Source organism: Crotalus tigris, unplaced genomic scaffold (assembly GCF_016545835.1).
Source record: "Crotalus tigris isolate CLP2741 ecotype Arizona unplaced genomic scaffold, ASM1654583v1 scf7180000018838.1047803, whole genome shotgun sequence".
Lineage (NCBI taxonomy): Eukaryota > Metazoa > Chordata > Lepidosauria > Squamata > Viperidae > Crotalus > Crotalus tigris.
The window spans coordinates 49,708-67,708 of NW_024097227.1; the positions used below are offsets into that span (position 1 = coordinate 49,708).

The 18,001-nt window shown below is 38.7% G+C and overlaps 1 protein-coding gene across 1 annotated transcript in view; it reads right to left on the bottom strand.

Annotated features, from left to right (window-relative positions):
• LOC120314142 (synaptotagmin-6-like) overlaps nt 1–18,001 on the bottom strand; it is a gene marked incomplete at its 3' end in the record, with an annotated part of 123,164 nt that overhangs the window by 47,432 nt on the left and 57,731 nt on the right. Inside the window, exons 2-3 of the mRNA XM_039356928.1 lie at nt 6,944–7,280; nt 1,022–1,580 (exon numbers count right to left, since the gene is read on the bottom strand). Of these exons, the coding sequence (XP_039212862.1) occupies nt 1,022–1,580; nt 6,944–7,280 (896 nt within the window). The remainder of the gene's footprint in view (nt 1–1,021; nt 1,581–6,943; nt 7,281–18,001) is intronic.

Genomic DNA, 18,001 nt, shown 5'->3' on the forward strand with positions numbered 1-18,001 from the left:
AGAGAAAAGGTGGGGTATAAATCTAACAAACAGTAAATAAATAAATAAAATAAAAATACAATAAATAAAAATACAATATATTTCACTAGAATGAGAGAAAATTCTTGTAAATAAAAATACAATATATTTCACTAGAATGAGGGAAAACTCTGGTCAGATCTTCCAAGTTTAATTTAAAGATCCATTAAATAAAAGTAAGATCTTACTTTCATTTCTTATTTTTATTTAATGGCTCTTTAAATTAGATTTGTAATGGAAATCTTGAAATAGAGAATGACATCTGTAAAGTAGGACACAGGACTACCCAACCAAAGAGGTTCTGGTCAAAATGAATCAGGATCATAGATTAATTTGAATAGAATCACACTGCCTATCCTGAATAAGGTAGTCAGTTTAGAACTGTTCCTTGAGCCATCTTCGTAATAGGACCTTCAGAAGAACAGGATCTTTCTCCATTCGGAGAAAAAGGACTTGGTTTGTGTGCCACATGCCTTAGTTTCCTCAAAATGAAACTGAAGTTCAGCCTTATTGTTACAGTTTTATTATTCTGCTTATACACAGAGTCAGAATGTAACAATAGAGTATAATATTTATATTTAAAAAATCTAAACTGCCCAAATTATGGTGGTAAGTATAATGAGCCTCTCATTTGTGTATTTGCTTTTTAATCCAAACAGTTATGAGAATGTAAAATACACTCCAAGATGTGGAACCCAAGATAAATTTGATACATGTATTATTTCCATGCAGAAATAAATCTTGATAAATCAACTTCCATCATAAATAATATTACAGATTATAAAATGTGCAAAACTTTCTAAATTATGCTAGTTTAGTGGAAGCCTTCTGGCTGCTTAAACAAATTAATAGAAGGACAACAAAATGTCAACCTCCAAAAAACCATTGGTTCATCTGCTTCTGACAAATCTTATTACTTTTGTGTAACATAGAACTACATCAACCCATTCACAACGGTGGTCTGCATTTGCTTTCTACATTACTAGTAACAACAGATACTCACAGTTGTAGCATACTGAATATCCTTCCAGATGGAGGTCTCCCGAGAGAGATCTGAGGCTTCAAAGAGGTTCTCTAGGATCACCTCCCCAATCATGTCATGCCGGGAAAACCTGTCGAAGTCAAAGACACTAAGATGGAGCTTTCTATTGGCCAGCTCTTCATAGGGTACAGGAAATTGAAAGCATTCATCAAAGGTGGGATTGAGAGTCTTCCTGTGCACTCGTGTTTGGAACTTGCGCTTTCTGTCAGGCAAGAGGTAGATCTTAACATAGGGGTCAGAACTGCCACAGAGATCCTTAGCAGGCAAGTCAAAAGCCTTGAGGATCCGCACAATCAGAGTCTCATTTTCATAGTCGTATTTCAAAGCAAAATTTATTTTCCCACAGGTTTTTTCAGCCTCTTTCTTGGGGTCCTCAGAGTCCACTGATTTCTGTTTGTACAACTCAGGCTTGATCCGGCCAATGCAAGTGGGCTGCTCTGCTGCAAGTGGTAGATCTGTGCCATAGTCCACACTGGAAACGTGCATCTGTCTGGGCAGGTGCCTCTTGAAAGAAATGTGCCTGCAAGAGTTAAAAGGAAGAGAACATATTGCATGCCTGGAAATAAATGGCATTCATTGTATGAACCACTGTGAGAATATCAAATTAGATCATGCACAGACCAGAAATAGAGAGCCAGTCCTCTCCCATCTTCAGATTTTGAGATTAATCACTATTTCCTGGTTAAAGAAAGATGAACGTCTGATGTTAGCAAATGTCTACAAATTTATCTTACATAGATTCGAACTATTAAAATAATTATCATCCAAATAACAGCTTACAAGAACCAGAATGTTTGAAAAAAATGTTTTAATCTCATCCATCCTCCCTATGTAGTTTTAAATTTCAGTTCAGCAGTTGAACAACCTCTGGAGAGCTGTATTTCATTCATTTACTTTTAAGGAGAAATCACTGTACTTTCACTGTACTTAAAAGATAACAATTTTTAATTAATTTTCAGAAAAGAGAATTTTAAATCTCTTACAACTTATTTTTTTTTTCTCCAAGAAAAACTACTATGATTTGAATCTCCTGGGAAATGAGGCAGGTCATCACTTGTTCCTTTTGCTCCCTAATTTGTCCCACTAAACATGCTCCAGAGAGCAGGGTGATTTATTAAACATGTCATAATTTGTTGTATCATGAAAGAGGAAGGAGGAAAGGGAAGGGATTGTTATAATATATATCTAAGGGCTCTTCCTCATGCACACTCCTTCAGTCCTTGAAGTGACAGAAAACTACAGTGACATAAATTGTGTCACCCCAACATCCAACACCTATTCTGTTTCAGTGCAACAGATGCTGTCCTTGCAGTTTAAAAGCAGACAAATTAAGGGCAGTGATTAGTGGATTCTCCTAGTTGTGTTTTCTCTTCCACTAATGTCACCTGCCAGAAAGAAAAGTAACTACCACTTTCCTTAAAATGTGATGGGGAAGACTTAAGTTCCTGTGGGTGGCGTCTAAGATGGAGGCTTAAGTTGCCCAAGTGACAGGTGAGTAGCAGGGATGATGGAGATATCTGGTGTTTTTTTGGAAATTCCCTTCCTGCTTCATCTCTTATCTTTCCTATCCTCCACTCACTTGTCAGTGCAACTATTTTCTAATACAGGTTTTATACATTTTCAGAAGAGCAATAGAGCCTTATTCAAAAGTAGCCTGAGTAAGAGGTCACTGGTGCAGTGAAGATACTAATGCCAGGGGCATTGGATTATTTCCTTTTCACTTCATTCAAGATAATAATACTGCAACAGCTGTAAAATAATCAAAATGGCACTGCCCCCAAAGTAATGAAAACTGTAGAAACTTCAGTTTCATGAATTCCCTTGTGGGCAGAAGCAGTAGAAAAACAGTTCTGCCCTAATTTGAAACAAAACCGACAAAACTCAGCTGGCAGAATGTGGCTTTCTTTCCTAATTAAATCCCACTCTTTCAAGTTAGTTAACAAGCAGGTCTAGCAGTAAATCTTGTGCTGTTTTCAAAGTACCAATCACGTATTAGCCAGGTGTCTGGTCACTTTCTGCAGTCTGAGCTAAAATGGCCATTAGGCAGTGCCCAACAATTGGTAGAAAGGGATGGAGATGGGGCAAAACAGTTTCAAGTAGCCAACAGGACCTGCACAAGTTCAAATCTCTGACTTTGTAATCATCAATATTGTCAATGAAGTTTCATAAATCCATACAGCAAGATTTGTGTCAGGAGAAGAGCAATTACAACAGCTAAAGACATTGTAAGGTGTCTCAACAATGGGCAGGGCACGAAAGAAAGGAAATAACACAGAGATAGGTCCCTTAAAAATGGTCTGCCTGCATTTTTGTGTCATGATTAGTAGAATGTAAGAATGAACTCTAAGGAAAGTATTCACTCTCCTTCCTTCCCAACTACTGAATCAGAACTTATGAGAATTATAATAAAAGGGAAAGGAAAGAAGATAGCCACCATATATTTACCATATTCTATTTATTTATTTCCAGTACTTGTTGACCATCCCATTCATGCAACTTTGCTGGTGTACAAGATCAGAATTGCTATTAAAACAAGCAATACCAAGCAGTTCATAAGATCAGTTAAGGTCAAAAGCATAAGAGAGTAAAAGTTTAAATAGTTTGTGGAATTCAAGAAGGAGGATACTTTGTGTACCTCTTGGAAACCAGGTTGCTGAGCACATGGGTCACTACAAGAAAGGCCTGCTGCCTGATGCAGGACTTGTCCACTTCCCATGGAGAAAAATCTCTTAGCAAGCCTCTTGAAAAATTGAGACTGGTTGGGCAGCATAACTTTGGCAAGGCAGTGTAACATCATATATGTTTTTAAGTAATTGCATGTTTTTTTTTAATTGAGCTTAGCAACATCGGAGTAACCACTGCAGCAACCTGAAAAGTACTGTTTATCTGCAGAGGCAGAGTTGACCTGTCAGTGGTCTGGACATATGTTCTGGATCAGTTGCAGCATCTGAGATTCTCCAAAAGCCTACAGTCAAATCATATAGGGTGCAGAGCAGTAGGCTAATCTTGAGATAGTCAAAGTATGAACAAAAGCCTTCTGGCTGCTACTTGTTTAAACAGAAGCATTGGGCCCAGGAAGACCTCTAACTTGCAAACCCTCTTTGTCTACAGTCAGTATTCTAGCATACAGCTTAGTGCATTGAGGTGGGAAGATGCACTAATCATATTTCTTTCTATATCTTATATAATTGGTTCCCAGGGGAATTTTTCTAATTGAATTTCTTAATGTGTTTCCCTTTCTGTTTTCAGTTAATGAACTTAATGGACATGAATAAGAAAATCTTAAACTAAGAATGGCAGGCAAATATCTACCAAAGGGACAATATTTACTACCTTGTTCAGCCTCTCCTACCAAGACTTTATAGATTTGCATCCCTGACAATATGCTTGGTTAATATTCCAGAGAAAGAGCATCACTGTATTTCCTATGAGTCCTTTTATGTCTGTGCTTAATTTGTCCATTACACCATATCTTTCTTCTTGTTTTTTTTTTTTTTTGATATGGGAGTCACATTTATATTATTACAATCACTTGGACTTTTTCTTTGGTCACTACATATTTTAATATGAGGTTATGAATTATTTGCTGATACTATAATCTCATTCTGAATCCAAAGAGTCTGGAAAAAATATTATTTTTACTGTTTGGGTTATGCCACCAGTGTACAAGTACTTTCAAAATATAAAAACTGCTTCCTGCCTCAAGAAATTTCAATTCAACACATGGAAGCCACAAAGGAATTGGAAACAAAGGAAGTAGAACTAAATAATCCCATTGCAGTCCTTTCATTTCTCAACAATCAATCTCAATTTAATAACCATCACACCACCCTATGCACTGAGCTGGAGGATATTATATGTACTTCCTATTTGAATGCATTCTTAATAGCGGGACCAACTTGCACTGTGAGGTTAAAGTAGACACTCAATTAAAATGCTCATTGTCTAAGCTGAGACATAAAATTAGTATCAAAGAATGAGCTTATAGAAACAAAGATGTTGCCTTGAGATTAAGGTAACATCCATAATTGAGCTATATGCCATCTCCAAAAATCTCCAATGTATTCCAATGACAGCCTTCTGCTTATCTCTAGTATATTATCTCCCATAAAAGGAAATAAAAACAATTATATTTTTGTTGCAAGTAGAATTTTAAAAAATCAGACCAATTTCTCCTCACTGTGTGGAATAAGCAAACCTTGGAAAAAATTCAGAGAAGAGCAACTAAGATGATCAAAGGCCTGGAGACTAAAACATACGCAGAACGGCTACGGGACTTGGGTTTGGCTTGTCTAAAGAAAAGAAGAAATAAGGGAGACATGAAAGCAGTGTTCCAGTATCTGAGGGGCTGCCACAGGACAGAGTGGGCCAGGTTGTTCACCAAAGCACCAGAGGGAAGGACAAGAAACAATACTGGAAACTGATCAAAGAAAGAAGCAACCTGGAACTAAGGAGAAACTTCCTGACAGTGAGGACAATCAACCAGTGGAACAACTTACCCCCAGAAATCATGGGCACTCCATCACTGGAGAGTTTTAAGAGGAGACTGGTCATTCACCTGTCTTGAGATGGTGTAGGTTCTCCTGCTTGAGCAGGAGGCTGGACTAGAAGATTGCCAAGGTCCCTTTCAGCTCTATTCTATTCTATTCATGATTAGGCCTATCCACTGAAGAAATATAGATCTATAAATGTATTCATGTGGTTGATGCATGTATATGTGGGAGGAAAAAACTGTGTGTATATATTTATGTACATTCTGGCTAATACAAGATATGAATGCAAAAGCCCAGAAAGAGCATCATTAGGCTGTAAAAGACTGCATACTCAGGGAAAGCTGAGAAAGGGAGACCAATATGTAGAAGAGCCATTCCCAAAAGCAGCTATAGGATCTACAGGTTCAAAAGTATCTCTGTGTGATATTTCCTGCCTGAGTAGAATAAGGAGAGGACATCAACCAAAGAAATGGAAAATAAAATAGACAGACAATAGATGTTCCTTTATAGATATTGCTGGCTGAAAGTGCCACTGTTCTTCACTATTAACCATCATACTTAGAAGTGATGGAAATTCAGTGCCTCACTTCTATGGGAGAAACTGATAGACACCTGAATTAATTTACTATATATCCAACAACCACATTAGTGCAATCATTCAACATCTCAGCTGAGAAGATTATATGGGTGAGATATGAGTATCAGTGGCCTCTGGGCAAAAAAGTTTCAGATTGTCCTCAGCATTCAGTTTTCTATACCCTTCCTTTCTTTGTAATGAATCTTCACGCATGGATTATTCCTCCATTTAAGACTAGAGTGACCCTAAGGCAGTAGCTCATCTTAAACACTAGAATGTAGCTTCCTCTAAGCCAATGCAGTGAGTGATATGTCAAGTCCGTTTATCTAATTATTGTTGCTTGAGCCACACAAGCAAGAAAAAGTGCAAAAGGCTGTAATTCCATCTGACAGTATGCCATGTCACTGATACATCTCCTTGACTCCCTAAGTTCTAACAAAATTAAAGTAGCCACAAACATATTGACAATTTGACACAATGAGGTCAAGTCACAATAATAAGGTTTGAATCTTTTAGTTCAGATTAACAGCCCTCAGGGAGTTTAGTGTAATACCTGAACTGGTTTATTATCAAGTCAACCTTTGGCAAAGACCAACATTAAATAAAGACTTTCCTTCAGTTCAGATCTAGGTGGTTCACGTCAGCCAAAAGTTCAGTTTAATCACCTTTTTGCTTAGTGATTTTTAAGTGTCAAGAATATATTTAAAAGAAAAAAGTTGCTACTTCAGATAATGGATATGGCAGAATTAATTTGAATCTGGAGACCACAACTTAAAGAAATGCAATAGATAACAGTCCAAGAATTGCTCTTACCTGGTGGAAGATGCAGGTTCTGTTGTTTGTCTCTGCATTCGTGTGCGTCGCATTAGATGATCTTTCATGGACATCTGAACTTCTGCTGGGATATCTGGTGAAGTGCGACTGATTTTTACTGCTGCTTCCAAGAATCCAAGAGTCCCAGTATCCTTTAGTTTGTCAGCCATATTGTCTTTGTCGTTCTCTGCCAAAGTCTGAGCGGTGGGGGTATTAGTTGAAATAGATTTGTTCCTCCAAGGAACCCAAAACAGCTTCCAAAAAAGGAATAGAAAAACTGCCACCAGAGCCAGTCCACATACAATTACTATCACTGCAAGAAGACTGATGGAGAGTTCTGAAGGACAAGAAATGGGGGGGCCAACAGGGCAGGGGAAAAGGGAAAGGGGGGAATGGTAGGAAAGAAAGAACAAACAAAACAATTTGATGAGAAAGATGAAAGAACAAGAACAAATTCCCAAATGGTGTGTCCCATTATACCTGCACATGTATTACATTTACGAAGGTAATAGATTTCTTTCTTTCCATGTTTCAAGTCCTTTCAATGCAACTTTCAAGGATGTTTTGCAAAGGAAAATCACAGTTAAGGCACCATGTATCTCCTGCTTTAAATAAGAGTACATTCTATACTATCCTTCATCAATCTTAAATAAAAGAAATAAATTTTATGCTATCCTTTGCTCTCCAGATGTGTTGGATTTCAACTGCTATAGCAGATTAAAATTAGTCTGTGATAATTTGTAAAAGTAGAACATACATTTTAACACAGCCACTAAATAGTACTTCAGTTATGAGGAGGCTTTCAATCCAGAGATTATTCATAATTTCTCTTCTCTATTAATCCTTTGTAAAATTTGCATCTTTAGAATGCCCCTGGGCTTTTGTGCTTCTTTCGTGAACTGAGCTAGCAGTTATCTATTTGTCAACAACTTAACATTCATCAGAAAGAAAATCCACTTTTCTATGTTCCACCTTAATCATAAGCAATATTAATTTTAAATTTATCATAAAGGTTGCTATATATCAGACATGTCAAACACAAAGCCCGGGAGCCAGATGCGGCCCGCGAGGTGGTTTCATGTGGCCCGCAAGCCATCCTGGAAACAGTGAGGGAATGGCCACTTCTGCCTTGACCCTGGCCCAGGCCTCCTGGGAGCCAATGTACAATTTTGTGGTGGCCATCTATGCTGAAGCGCATTCAATTTTAGCTCCACAAAGCCATCTGGAAACAGCAAGGGACCGGCCCCTGCCGCATTAGCCCCACCCGGTGGGTGCATGCTGGGGAGGTGTCACCCTTCGTGAAGAATGAAGAAATGCACCATTGCCTGGAAGTGGCCAGCAAATGGCCTTCACCTACTTCACATATCCGACAATGGGCTCCAGCAGAAGGGTTTCTGCAGGCAATGGGGCGCTGTCCTCACAGTGCCAAGAGCTGAGCTGGGTGGCGCGAATCTGATGAGAAGTGCAATGCTGCCTAGTCCCCAGCCTGCCCAATTTCAGCAGGCAGCAAGTTGCAAAGCTGGCGAGCTTCGCATTGCCCAGCTCAGCCTCTCGGCATTGTGAGGAGAACGCCTCGCTGCCTGCCGAAACCAGGCAGGCTGGGGGCTGGACGGCATTGCACAGGTAAGGTCAACCCTCATGTTGCTCATGGCATCCCCTCCCCCAAAGCCCACTAAACCCGATATGTGAAGTAGGCGAGGGCCATGTGCTGGCCACTTCCAGGGGATGGTACATTTCTTCATTCCTCATGAAGGGTGATCTCCCCAGCTGCGTTTCTTGCCTGTTTTTCTCCCTCCCTCATCTCAAATATTTTTCCACCACTCTGTTGTTAGGAAGGAAGGAAGGAAGGAAGGAAGGAAGGAAGGAAGGAAGGAAGGAAGGAAGGAAGGAAGGAAGGAAGTCCTGCCTTAGTCCTGCCCTGCTGCCCTTTCACCATCCCCTTGCCCCCTCCTCCTGGCCTATCTTGGGGGTCTTGCATCCTATTGCTAAGGCAGCCTCCATCTGACTTTGCCCTCATGCCCATCATGAGCAACCTGGCTAAGGAGAGCAAGCACAGCAGCAGCAGCCTTGAGGAGGAGGTAAGTGCAGCTGGGCACCCCCTTGGGGTAGTGGGGCTGGGCTTGGTGCCTCTGGTGCTTGAGGGCCAGGCTGAGCATTTGACCTCTGTTGCCCAGGGCTCCGGGAAGGCCGTGGCACCATCCAGCCCCCCCTCACATGGCCTGAGAGGAACAGTGAGGCTCTTCCATTGGACCATGCCTTGACGCTTGCCCTGGTCCCACCCCCTTCTTCCAGAGACCTTCAGATTAGTCCTACTCCTGCCCAGGCCCCCACAGATACCCTTGACATGAACGATGAACTGCTGGCCATGCCCACTCAGTAGGACACACCCACTCCAGCCACACCTACCCAGTAGACCATGCCCACCCTGGCCACACCTACCCAGCTCCCCGAGGACAACTGCAATGCTGATGCGGCCCTCAGTGAAATTGAGTTTGACACCGCTGCTATATATGTAATTGAAGGATGCTGAGCTACATCTTAGATATTTTATCAGCACATGTTCTATGCACATGTGCTGTAAGGGAGATATATTTAGATGGGATTTAGTATTTGAGCATTCCTTTAAGATTCAGTCAGGGCTGCTGTCATTTATTATTTGTGTGAGTCTTATTGAGTAGATCCATAATAAGCAAATGCTTAATATACAGTATAATGCAAAATACATATATGTATATACTATGCTAGAAAAACAGCATTTTCAGTTCAGGTATACATCTTAATATGTTTATACTATTTGATATTCTCACACTGCATCTATTTCTTAAGCTGGAGTCTGGGTCCAAGATTACAGTCAAAGGACAGTTAGTAAGGTAAAAATCTTTCCTACAAGAAGACTGAAACCACTGAAAAGAATGCCAAAGTTTAGTCTTATAAGATCAAAACATCAAATCTGGTGATAATGAAGGCTGTCAAATGATGCAGGAGATCCAGCAAGCCTAATGCTCCCCCTGCCTAGATTATCCAGAGAAGCAAAGGACGCTCAGTTCTAATGCTGCTCACTTCACTTCATGAGTGCAGATTTAAATCAAATCTGAATTAGGATCCAGATCTAGCCAGAGTGATTTCTGTCTCTTCCTGACAACTCCTCCTTAAAAGAAAAAAAATTGGATTCTTTAAGAAGCAGCTGACAGGTAGAGAGAGATAAAAGCAAGCACCTTATCCACTTTATATCTAATCATTTACAAATAAACATTTCAATTGTGCATACAAAGTTGGAAACTACAGCTTATTTTGATTATCTTCATACACACATACTTGTGCTAAGTGCAATGTGTGTGTCTGCAGAAAGACACACACACACACACACACATTCCTCACCCTCGTGGGTGGTCTGTATCTTCTTCAAACTCGGGTCTTCTTATAAGGTATGGAGTTTGAGGGTTGGGTATCTTAAATGTTCCTAGCACTTCCCTCTTCTGGACAGATATCATTGGAGCCATTCTTCCAGCTTAGGAGTCACTGTCACCTCTTTAGCCTTTACTTTCCACTTTCTCTTCAGTTCCTTCTTCAGGAAGTGCTTCTCCAGTTTTTCATACTCCTTCCTGATGTCACTGTCACTTGGCATTGTTACATATATCACTACTGCTGTCTTTTGGTCCTTGTCTACTACCACAGTATCTGGTTGATTGGCCAGTACCTGCTTGTCTGTCTGGATCTGGAAGTCCCATAGGAGTTTAGCTTTCTTATTCTCAATCTTTTGTGGGATATGGTATGCTACAAAAAGGGAGTAACATGGTCTTTCTGTTCAGCTATACTTCTTAATGTGTTTATGAAATTTAGTATACTAATGTGTGTGGGATGGGTGGGTTGTATTTTGGATTGTAAATGAAACCTTCTGATAACTGGGGTGAAGCAGCAGAGTTTGAACAAATGAATTGTGACACAATCCTTTCTTTAGATAATTATTGAGGGGGAAAAAAACTACTCTTAATGTTGGGTACAAGTCACCTTTCAAAATACTCCACCAGATATTGGCAGTTATTTTTTCCAAAGAAATTGCATAATAATTTCTCAAAAGTAGGGCTTCTTTAACAGTGGTGGAACTACTAAGTCCATGGGGAGGAGGGGGAATGGTGTCTTCCCTTGAGATATATTTGAAGTAGGGAAGCTACAGTCAACTGGAAAAATTATTATATAATGAAAGACAGGATATTCATATGTGCCCATTGGTCATGTCACAACTAAGAGCAAAATGCACTGTGATGAACCAAGGAGACTTATTTTGAGTGACCTCGTGGCTATCTAAAGTCTCTTAAAGACTCTCTAAACATAGTAACTGTCTCTCTAAGGAGCACCAGTGGGTGGAATTCAGGGGAAGAGGAAATTGGGAGCTTATTTGGCTGATATTTTCTGCAATAAAAAATATTCTTAGTAGTTTATCAAATTTCCATAAAACTAATACAAAATGTCAATAGTATAACTACAAAAATAACAAAATAAAAATCAACCCATCATAAAGTACACATAAAATCATACATAACCGATGTCACTGTTTTGTGAATGAATGTCTCTAAGTCAGTTTTTAGTAACTTATGGAAAGCCAATTGGGTGGGGCTGCCTGAATTATGTGAAGACTCTGTTCTGAAAAGCAGGCCCACTTACAACAGATCTGAACCTCTACCCTACTGCATAACACAGAACTGGGGAATTGCAAACAGGTTCTTCTGGGATATATGAGTCAGTAGGTCAAAAGCAGTTCTACAAGCACTCCAGTGCCAAATCATGTATGGCTTTAGAGCTAAAAAGCAACATTCTTATTTATGGTTGGAAGCTAACAGGAATCCAGTGTTAGTAGTGTCTGAGGAGAAGATTTACTATGCTGATGTTTGCAGGTACTTGTCAATAATGAAACTATTGGGTCCTGAATCAGTTGAAGCTCAGGATGGGCTTCAAAGGCAGCCCCAGGTAGAATTTGTTGCAGGGGTGATGAGAGCATGAAATAGGATTATCATGCTCTAGGTGAGCCTGGAACCTGCACACCAGCTGAATCTGGATAAAGTACCCCTGTTCAGTGGCTCCACTTGCTCAGCTATGACTGCCACAGTCCAGATATATACCACAAGCCACAGGCTCTTTCTACCTGCCAAAGCAACACCAAAAATATCAAGATACTTAAACTGATTCCCCAGTGTAAAAAGGCAGTGAAGAAAGGATAAAAGGACCATAAGGAAGCAGCCGTTTGGCCAGTCTATACCCCCACCACCCAAAATGTCATAAATAGTGGAATAATTGCAAAACAACGCCTCCAAATTTTAAATCATGTGAGGGTTTCAAGATACCATGAAAACTACAATAAGGATGCAGTAGCCCCATTTAGATCCACACAAAGGTCATCAACAAACATGACTAATGCCTAGGTCTGAATCCTGACTGAAATGGTTTAGATAATCTGCTTCCTCTAAGGTACTGATACACTGATTAATAATAACCTTTTCCCAGAATGAGAGCTTAGAAACATGGCAATAGTTGTCAGATACAGAAAGTTCCAAGAAAAGCTTCTTAAGAGGAATATATTACAATCTTTCTCAAGGCTGCCAGCCTTAGTCCTTTCAAAGAGGTCTAGATCACCTCACAAATCCAATATGTCCCACTTTCTCCAAACTACTTAAGGATCAAGAGAGGGAAGAGATCAAACCCAGGGACAGCTGAGATTAAGCATTCTATTTACTTTATCAGAGTCACAAATGTGGCAAGACATTGCCTCAGTTACCATGGTTGACTCCACCCCATTAAGAGTCAAAACTTTGGAAAATGTGAGTGATTTATTGGCAATCGTTGTGCTAACTGGTCACAGCAATCAGGTACGAGATTTATTTCTTGCCCTTTCACTAATATAAAATTGCCCACCTTAAATCAAGGTCATTGAATGATAAACTATCAATGCTTTACCTCTCTTATTGCCACAGTATAAGCTCAGACTTGATTCATACCTGTGCCCAGTAAGATTCACTTTTCGTTTTCCTTCCACTGGCTCCCTAAGCATCTTTTCTACTGTTTCATTTCCTGGAGGTCCTCAGCAAACCAATTAACAAGCCAGGATCAGTCAACAAGGAGAAACTGCTCAACGGAAATCAATTAATGTTCTCCAATCTGGAGTTCTTAAGATGTATTGTATTTGATAATTTATAAAAACTCTGGTCAATATGGATGTTCCAATTCAATACTTCTGGAAGAGACCCAAATGAGAAAGAACATGCCTTCTATCTGTGTACAAAACTCAGCCATATTTTCGGTACAGGTTTCTCCATTGCACCTTTGGAACTGCTTTAGAGAGCATAGGGCAGGCAAAACCAGTTTTAGTAATTTCTTCTATAAATGAAATTACTAACACTTCTATAAAATGTTGGTCACAATCCACTAGCAATAAGACATTTGATTTCTCAATTCTCTCTTTTTACCAAACCACAATATTTATTATAATCTTTATTATAATAGTAGAAATTATTATTTGTTTGGTCAACAAACAAAAACACACAACTGTTGCTTGGCTTACGCCTCTGCTGATTATGTACTTAAATTAATTAGCAGCTTTCTTTGTGTAGAAGAATAGTGAAAAAGAATAAATCCTAACCACACTTTTTATGAAATGTATCCTTTGGCATAGTAATGAATTTTACTTTTTCTGTACTGTTCGTATTTCCTACTCTTTTATAAGCCATGTGGGACTGCTGATAAAATATTGAAGGCTGGGATATTTAGAATGCAATTAATCTAAAGGTTATGACTAGTGTGTGTAACTATACATCCTCTTGAAGCATAGTTGATCAAATTATGATACTCGGAGGATTCACCTGGAGGACCCTAAGCTATTTGTTGACAGATAGCCATCTGGAAATGGTAATTAAGAAGCACTTTTAGGATTGTAATGCTATATGAAGAGGATATTTTCCTTAATGTATTTATTCTCAAACTATTAATACAATTTTACAACATCTGTTAGCAACATGTATGGATTTTACTCAATCAAAAAAGCTTCCTTGAACTCTGATATAGTTCTTAGGACAAATTTAAAGAATCCTTATCAGATAGCTAAGCTTGATCAGCTATCTAGACAACTCACATCAGTTCTTTATTAGAGTTGCAATGAAGAGATTCCATAAAATGCAACCCCCCTTTAAAGGAAAGCCCTCTATATCAGGCTTCAAAGCCCTCTCAGGAACTTTGATTTCACTTCAGGCCTATACATCATTAGGAAGGGAAAGAGAAAGAAGACATGACATAAACTTAAGACATGACATTCATACACCTATTGCAGAGAAGTGGCAGAGAACTTGCTTTGATTGCTTTCATCTAGCAGAATTAACCAACACAAATAATGTAAACATGGAGAGGGAACTTAAAACCACCTGGTTCAAAATGTGACCCTGGCATAAACCAGTTTGAAAAGGGAAGGAAGGAAGGAAGGAAGGAAGGAAGGAAGGGAGGGAGGGAGGGAGGGAGGGAGGGAGGGAGGGAGGAAGGAAGGAAGAAGGAAGGAAGGAAGGAAGGAAGGAAGGAAGGAAGGAAGGAAGGAAGGAAGGAATTAATTCCACCCAGTTCATCTATGATCTGTTAAATGCTCTATGGTAGATACCAAGTAATGTGTTATTTGCTTTTATCGTGTTTGGAACCCAGCAAATGTTCATCTGTCACTCCCAGCAACTAAAGCCAGCATGTCCAATGGCGAAGCATCTGCTGAAGGCATACAGGATCCCTGCTAACAATGAGAGACTGAATTTGATTGGCCCCTCTGTAGCTGATCAGTTGTACTTTGCCTACAGAAATGCTTTAGTATTAAACCACCCATCTATTGTGGGTCAATGAGGGAAAAGGGTTTTGTTGTCTTATTTAATAATGAATTAGGCTGCACAAGATAAACAATAAAAGTCCTGAGAGATTTGACTAATTGCATTCTCAGCATAGCAGAGGCATGACTTTGTAGTATAGAAAGCTAGCTCTGGAAAGCTTCCCAGTATTCTTTGTATCAAAGCTTCACAAAATCTTGGCAGAGCAGGTTGTTTCCCTTATTTTCCCCTGCAAAACATCATTTGCAATTGGGATGTGTTTCTCTTTGTCAAAAGTATATGCTTCTAATGCCAGAGGAGGAGGCAGGCACGTTCTGGGCCCCTCCCAGAAAGCATATTTATCCTCTTGCAATTAGCCATATGAATTGTGAATGAGAAACAAACACACATACACACACACAAAAATAGAAGTCTGAAGGGGTAAACATTAGATATTTAGCCACTGATGCAAATATCAGTACTGAGGCTAAGTAACTCTATCAGCCTAGAAGCATAAGAAGGAATGACTGATTTTGTCCTCTTAAATCTCATCCCCCTGGGCTAGATTCCCAATAGGAAGTCAGTTTTAGTCACTTGCATAAGACTTAATTAGTCAACCACATTGCCTTATCAACTTAACTGATCACCCAGATCAGTGTTGAAGAATGCATAATGCATAGTACCGTAGACCTACACTTTGTTCAGATGTTTGTCTGAACATGAGAAGGGCTTAACATGGAGAGAAAATGGGGATTTTCATGCATTCTGCCCAACTCTCCTCAATCTCCATATATTTAGTCAAGACATGAAGGGAGTTTCACTTGTATTAGCTTGAATGTGAAAATAACTAAATATCTCTAATGCATTTTCAAGAGATACAATGAATATTGATATGTTTCTCCAGGAAATGGCTGAGAAACACATTAATTCCTTAACCAGTGACTCACATAGTGCTGGTGCTCCATATCCATGCAGCCAAACAGCTAGAATATAGATACAGTCGATTTTATTATACTTTTGGACTATTCATGAAAGCATCAGAGTATTCCTGCATTTGGAATATAGTTAAGTCTCTGAGAAAGTAGACCAAGACTGTTGTGTCCTGAGCCTGCAAAAGCAGGCTTGGGACGTTGCATTGGTCCCAGCCATTCCAAAAGCTGCCTGGGACCAGACAGAGTGGTGCCAGCCTTGTGCACATGCGCAAGGCGCGAAAATGCTCTATTCCATTGGTTGACGTTGTCCAGGTTTCTGGCCATATAAAAAGGCCTGTGTGCCTTTTGTTGTTGTTGGGGTGTTGTTAGAAGAAGAATAAAGAGCTGTTTAACATCGCCATGTGTCTTCATCATTTGCACACGAACGAAGTACTTAACAAAGACTATCCCTTTTTTTTTTTAACTTACAATAGTTTCACAGAGTGGTGTCTTCCAGTAATGTTAGACTATGGAACAAAACTGTTTAGGAATAGTGTGGATTTAACTCAATGTATCTACAATACAGACAGCTAAATTGTGAAAACATTTGACTGTTTATGTAACTGTCAGTAATTATTTTTAAAACCATACCTAATTAGATTGATTCAAACTCAGGAAATATGCAAAAGCACTGGCAGCAGTGGTTTCTTTAAATCTCTCTAAAATATAAAAGTGATATGTGAAACGTACAAATGTATATGTAAGTGCTTCTATTGCCTCTATCCTATATTTTGTTCTATCACTATTTCTATACTACTATACTACTATTATAACAATCACTATACTACCTAATATTATTGTTGCAATATATTCTCTATACCATACTTTATAAATTACTATTCTATTACAATTACAGCTGCTTGATCACCTAGGCTAATCACCACTTTTGGGAATGCTTTGGGTGGGTTGACTTTAAGCCTCCATAAGAAGTAGGGGGGTAAGATGATAGAGAAATCTTAGACTGTGTTTTGTTCAATGGGAAATGTACTTCTGCCTATTGTCTAATAGCACACATTTCTCCCAGTCTTGTCATGTTTGTCCAGTTGGTGGTTTACCAGGTGTGATTGTTCAAAATTAAAATTAATAGAGATAATCATTGGTTTCCATCATCAGGTTGACCCTTAGGTTCCCAATTTCATTCATGATTACACTTCATTAAAATTGTTATCTTTATCCAGCATCTGATGATACTTTTTTGTCTTATTGGATAAGCAGGTGAACTAATTCTTTTAGTTCCATTGTAAAAATTCATCTTAGTTGACTACAAAGTTTGGTTTGTAAATATTTGCATGCGATATGCATCTTTTTAAGAGAAAGTAGTCTGAGATGACACACACTGTATGTGTATGTTCATTTTGGTTGTATTAAAAAGAATTCAGGCTGAATCAGTTCAACTTCCTGATTATGTTTGCTTATATTTGGTAACCACAAATTCTACATGTTTTTCTTTAATACACTTTATCATGCCTATAATTTAACATGTTTAAAAATAGGGTTTTTTTTTTTTTTTTTTTTTTTGTTATTTTGCCAATCTGTGTGTGGTAACGATTAATGGATTACAAAGTTCAGGCCTTCAGAGATATATGCTGCTGTGTCTTATCTCTTCCAGCAGTAAACACAAGGCTACCCTGTCAGAATACTAATCAGAGCTTTGGCTCAACTCATATATCAACTACACTGTGTGTTTTTTCTAGGAATGTGTCTTTAATGATTTCACATTTCACATGAAGAGTTCCTGCACTCTTCTTTGCATTTCTTTATCTGTTTTAAAGCAGTGCTTCTGTGGTTGGTTAACGTATACTGTATGCACACTCAAATTGTCTTTTAATCAACATGCTGTGTAAGCTTTTATGTAAATATTTGGATCTTGCTCTTTGCTCATTTGGTTACAACAAACCAGTAACTTATTGCAACCTGCTAGTTTTGGATCTGAAAAAAGGGATTATATAAATAATCAATAACTGTTTCTTTTGGGATGAGATTTCCATTTCAAAATAGGGAGGTTCTGAGTCTTTGTTTTATTGCAGACTAAAAAATTGAAACATTAATGTAGAATCTATCATTCAATGAGCAAGTTGCTATGTTGTATGATTTTTTTTGCTAAGATTTTATTTTTCCCCATTTTTTTCCATTTATGTCACTGAATTATGTATTATACCAAAATGCACGATCATAACTTTAATAAAAAAACATTCAGCTGTGATCTCAGTGAATTATGAACAGTATAATATATTCACTTTTGTAAATAATAATAATTGAACACG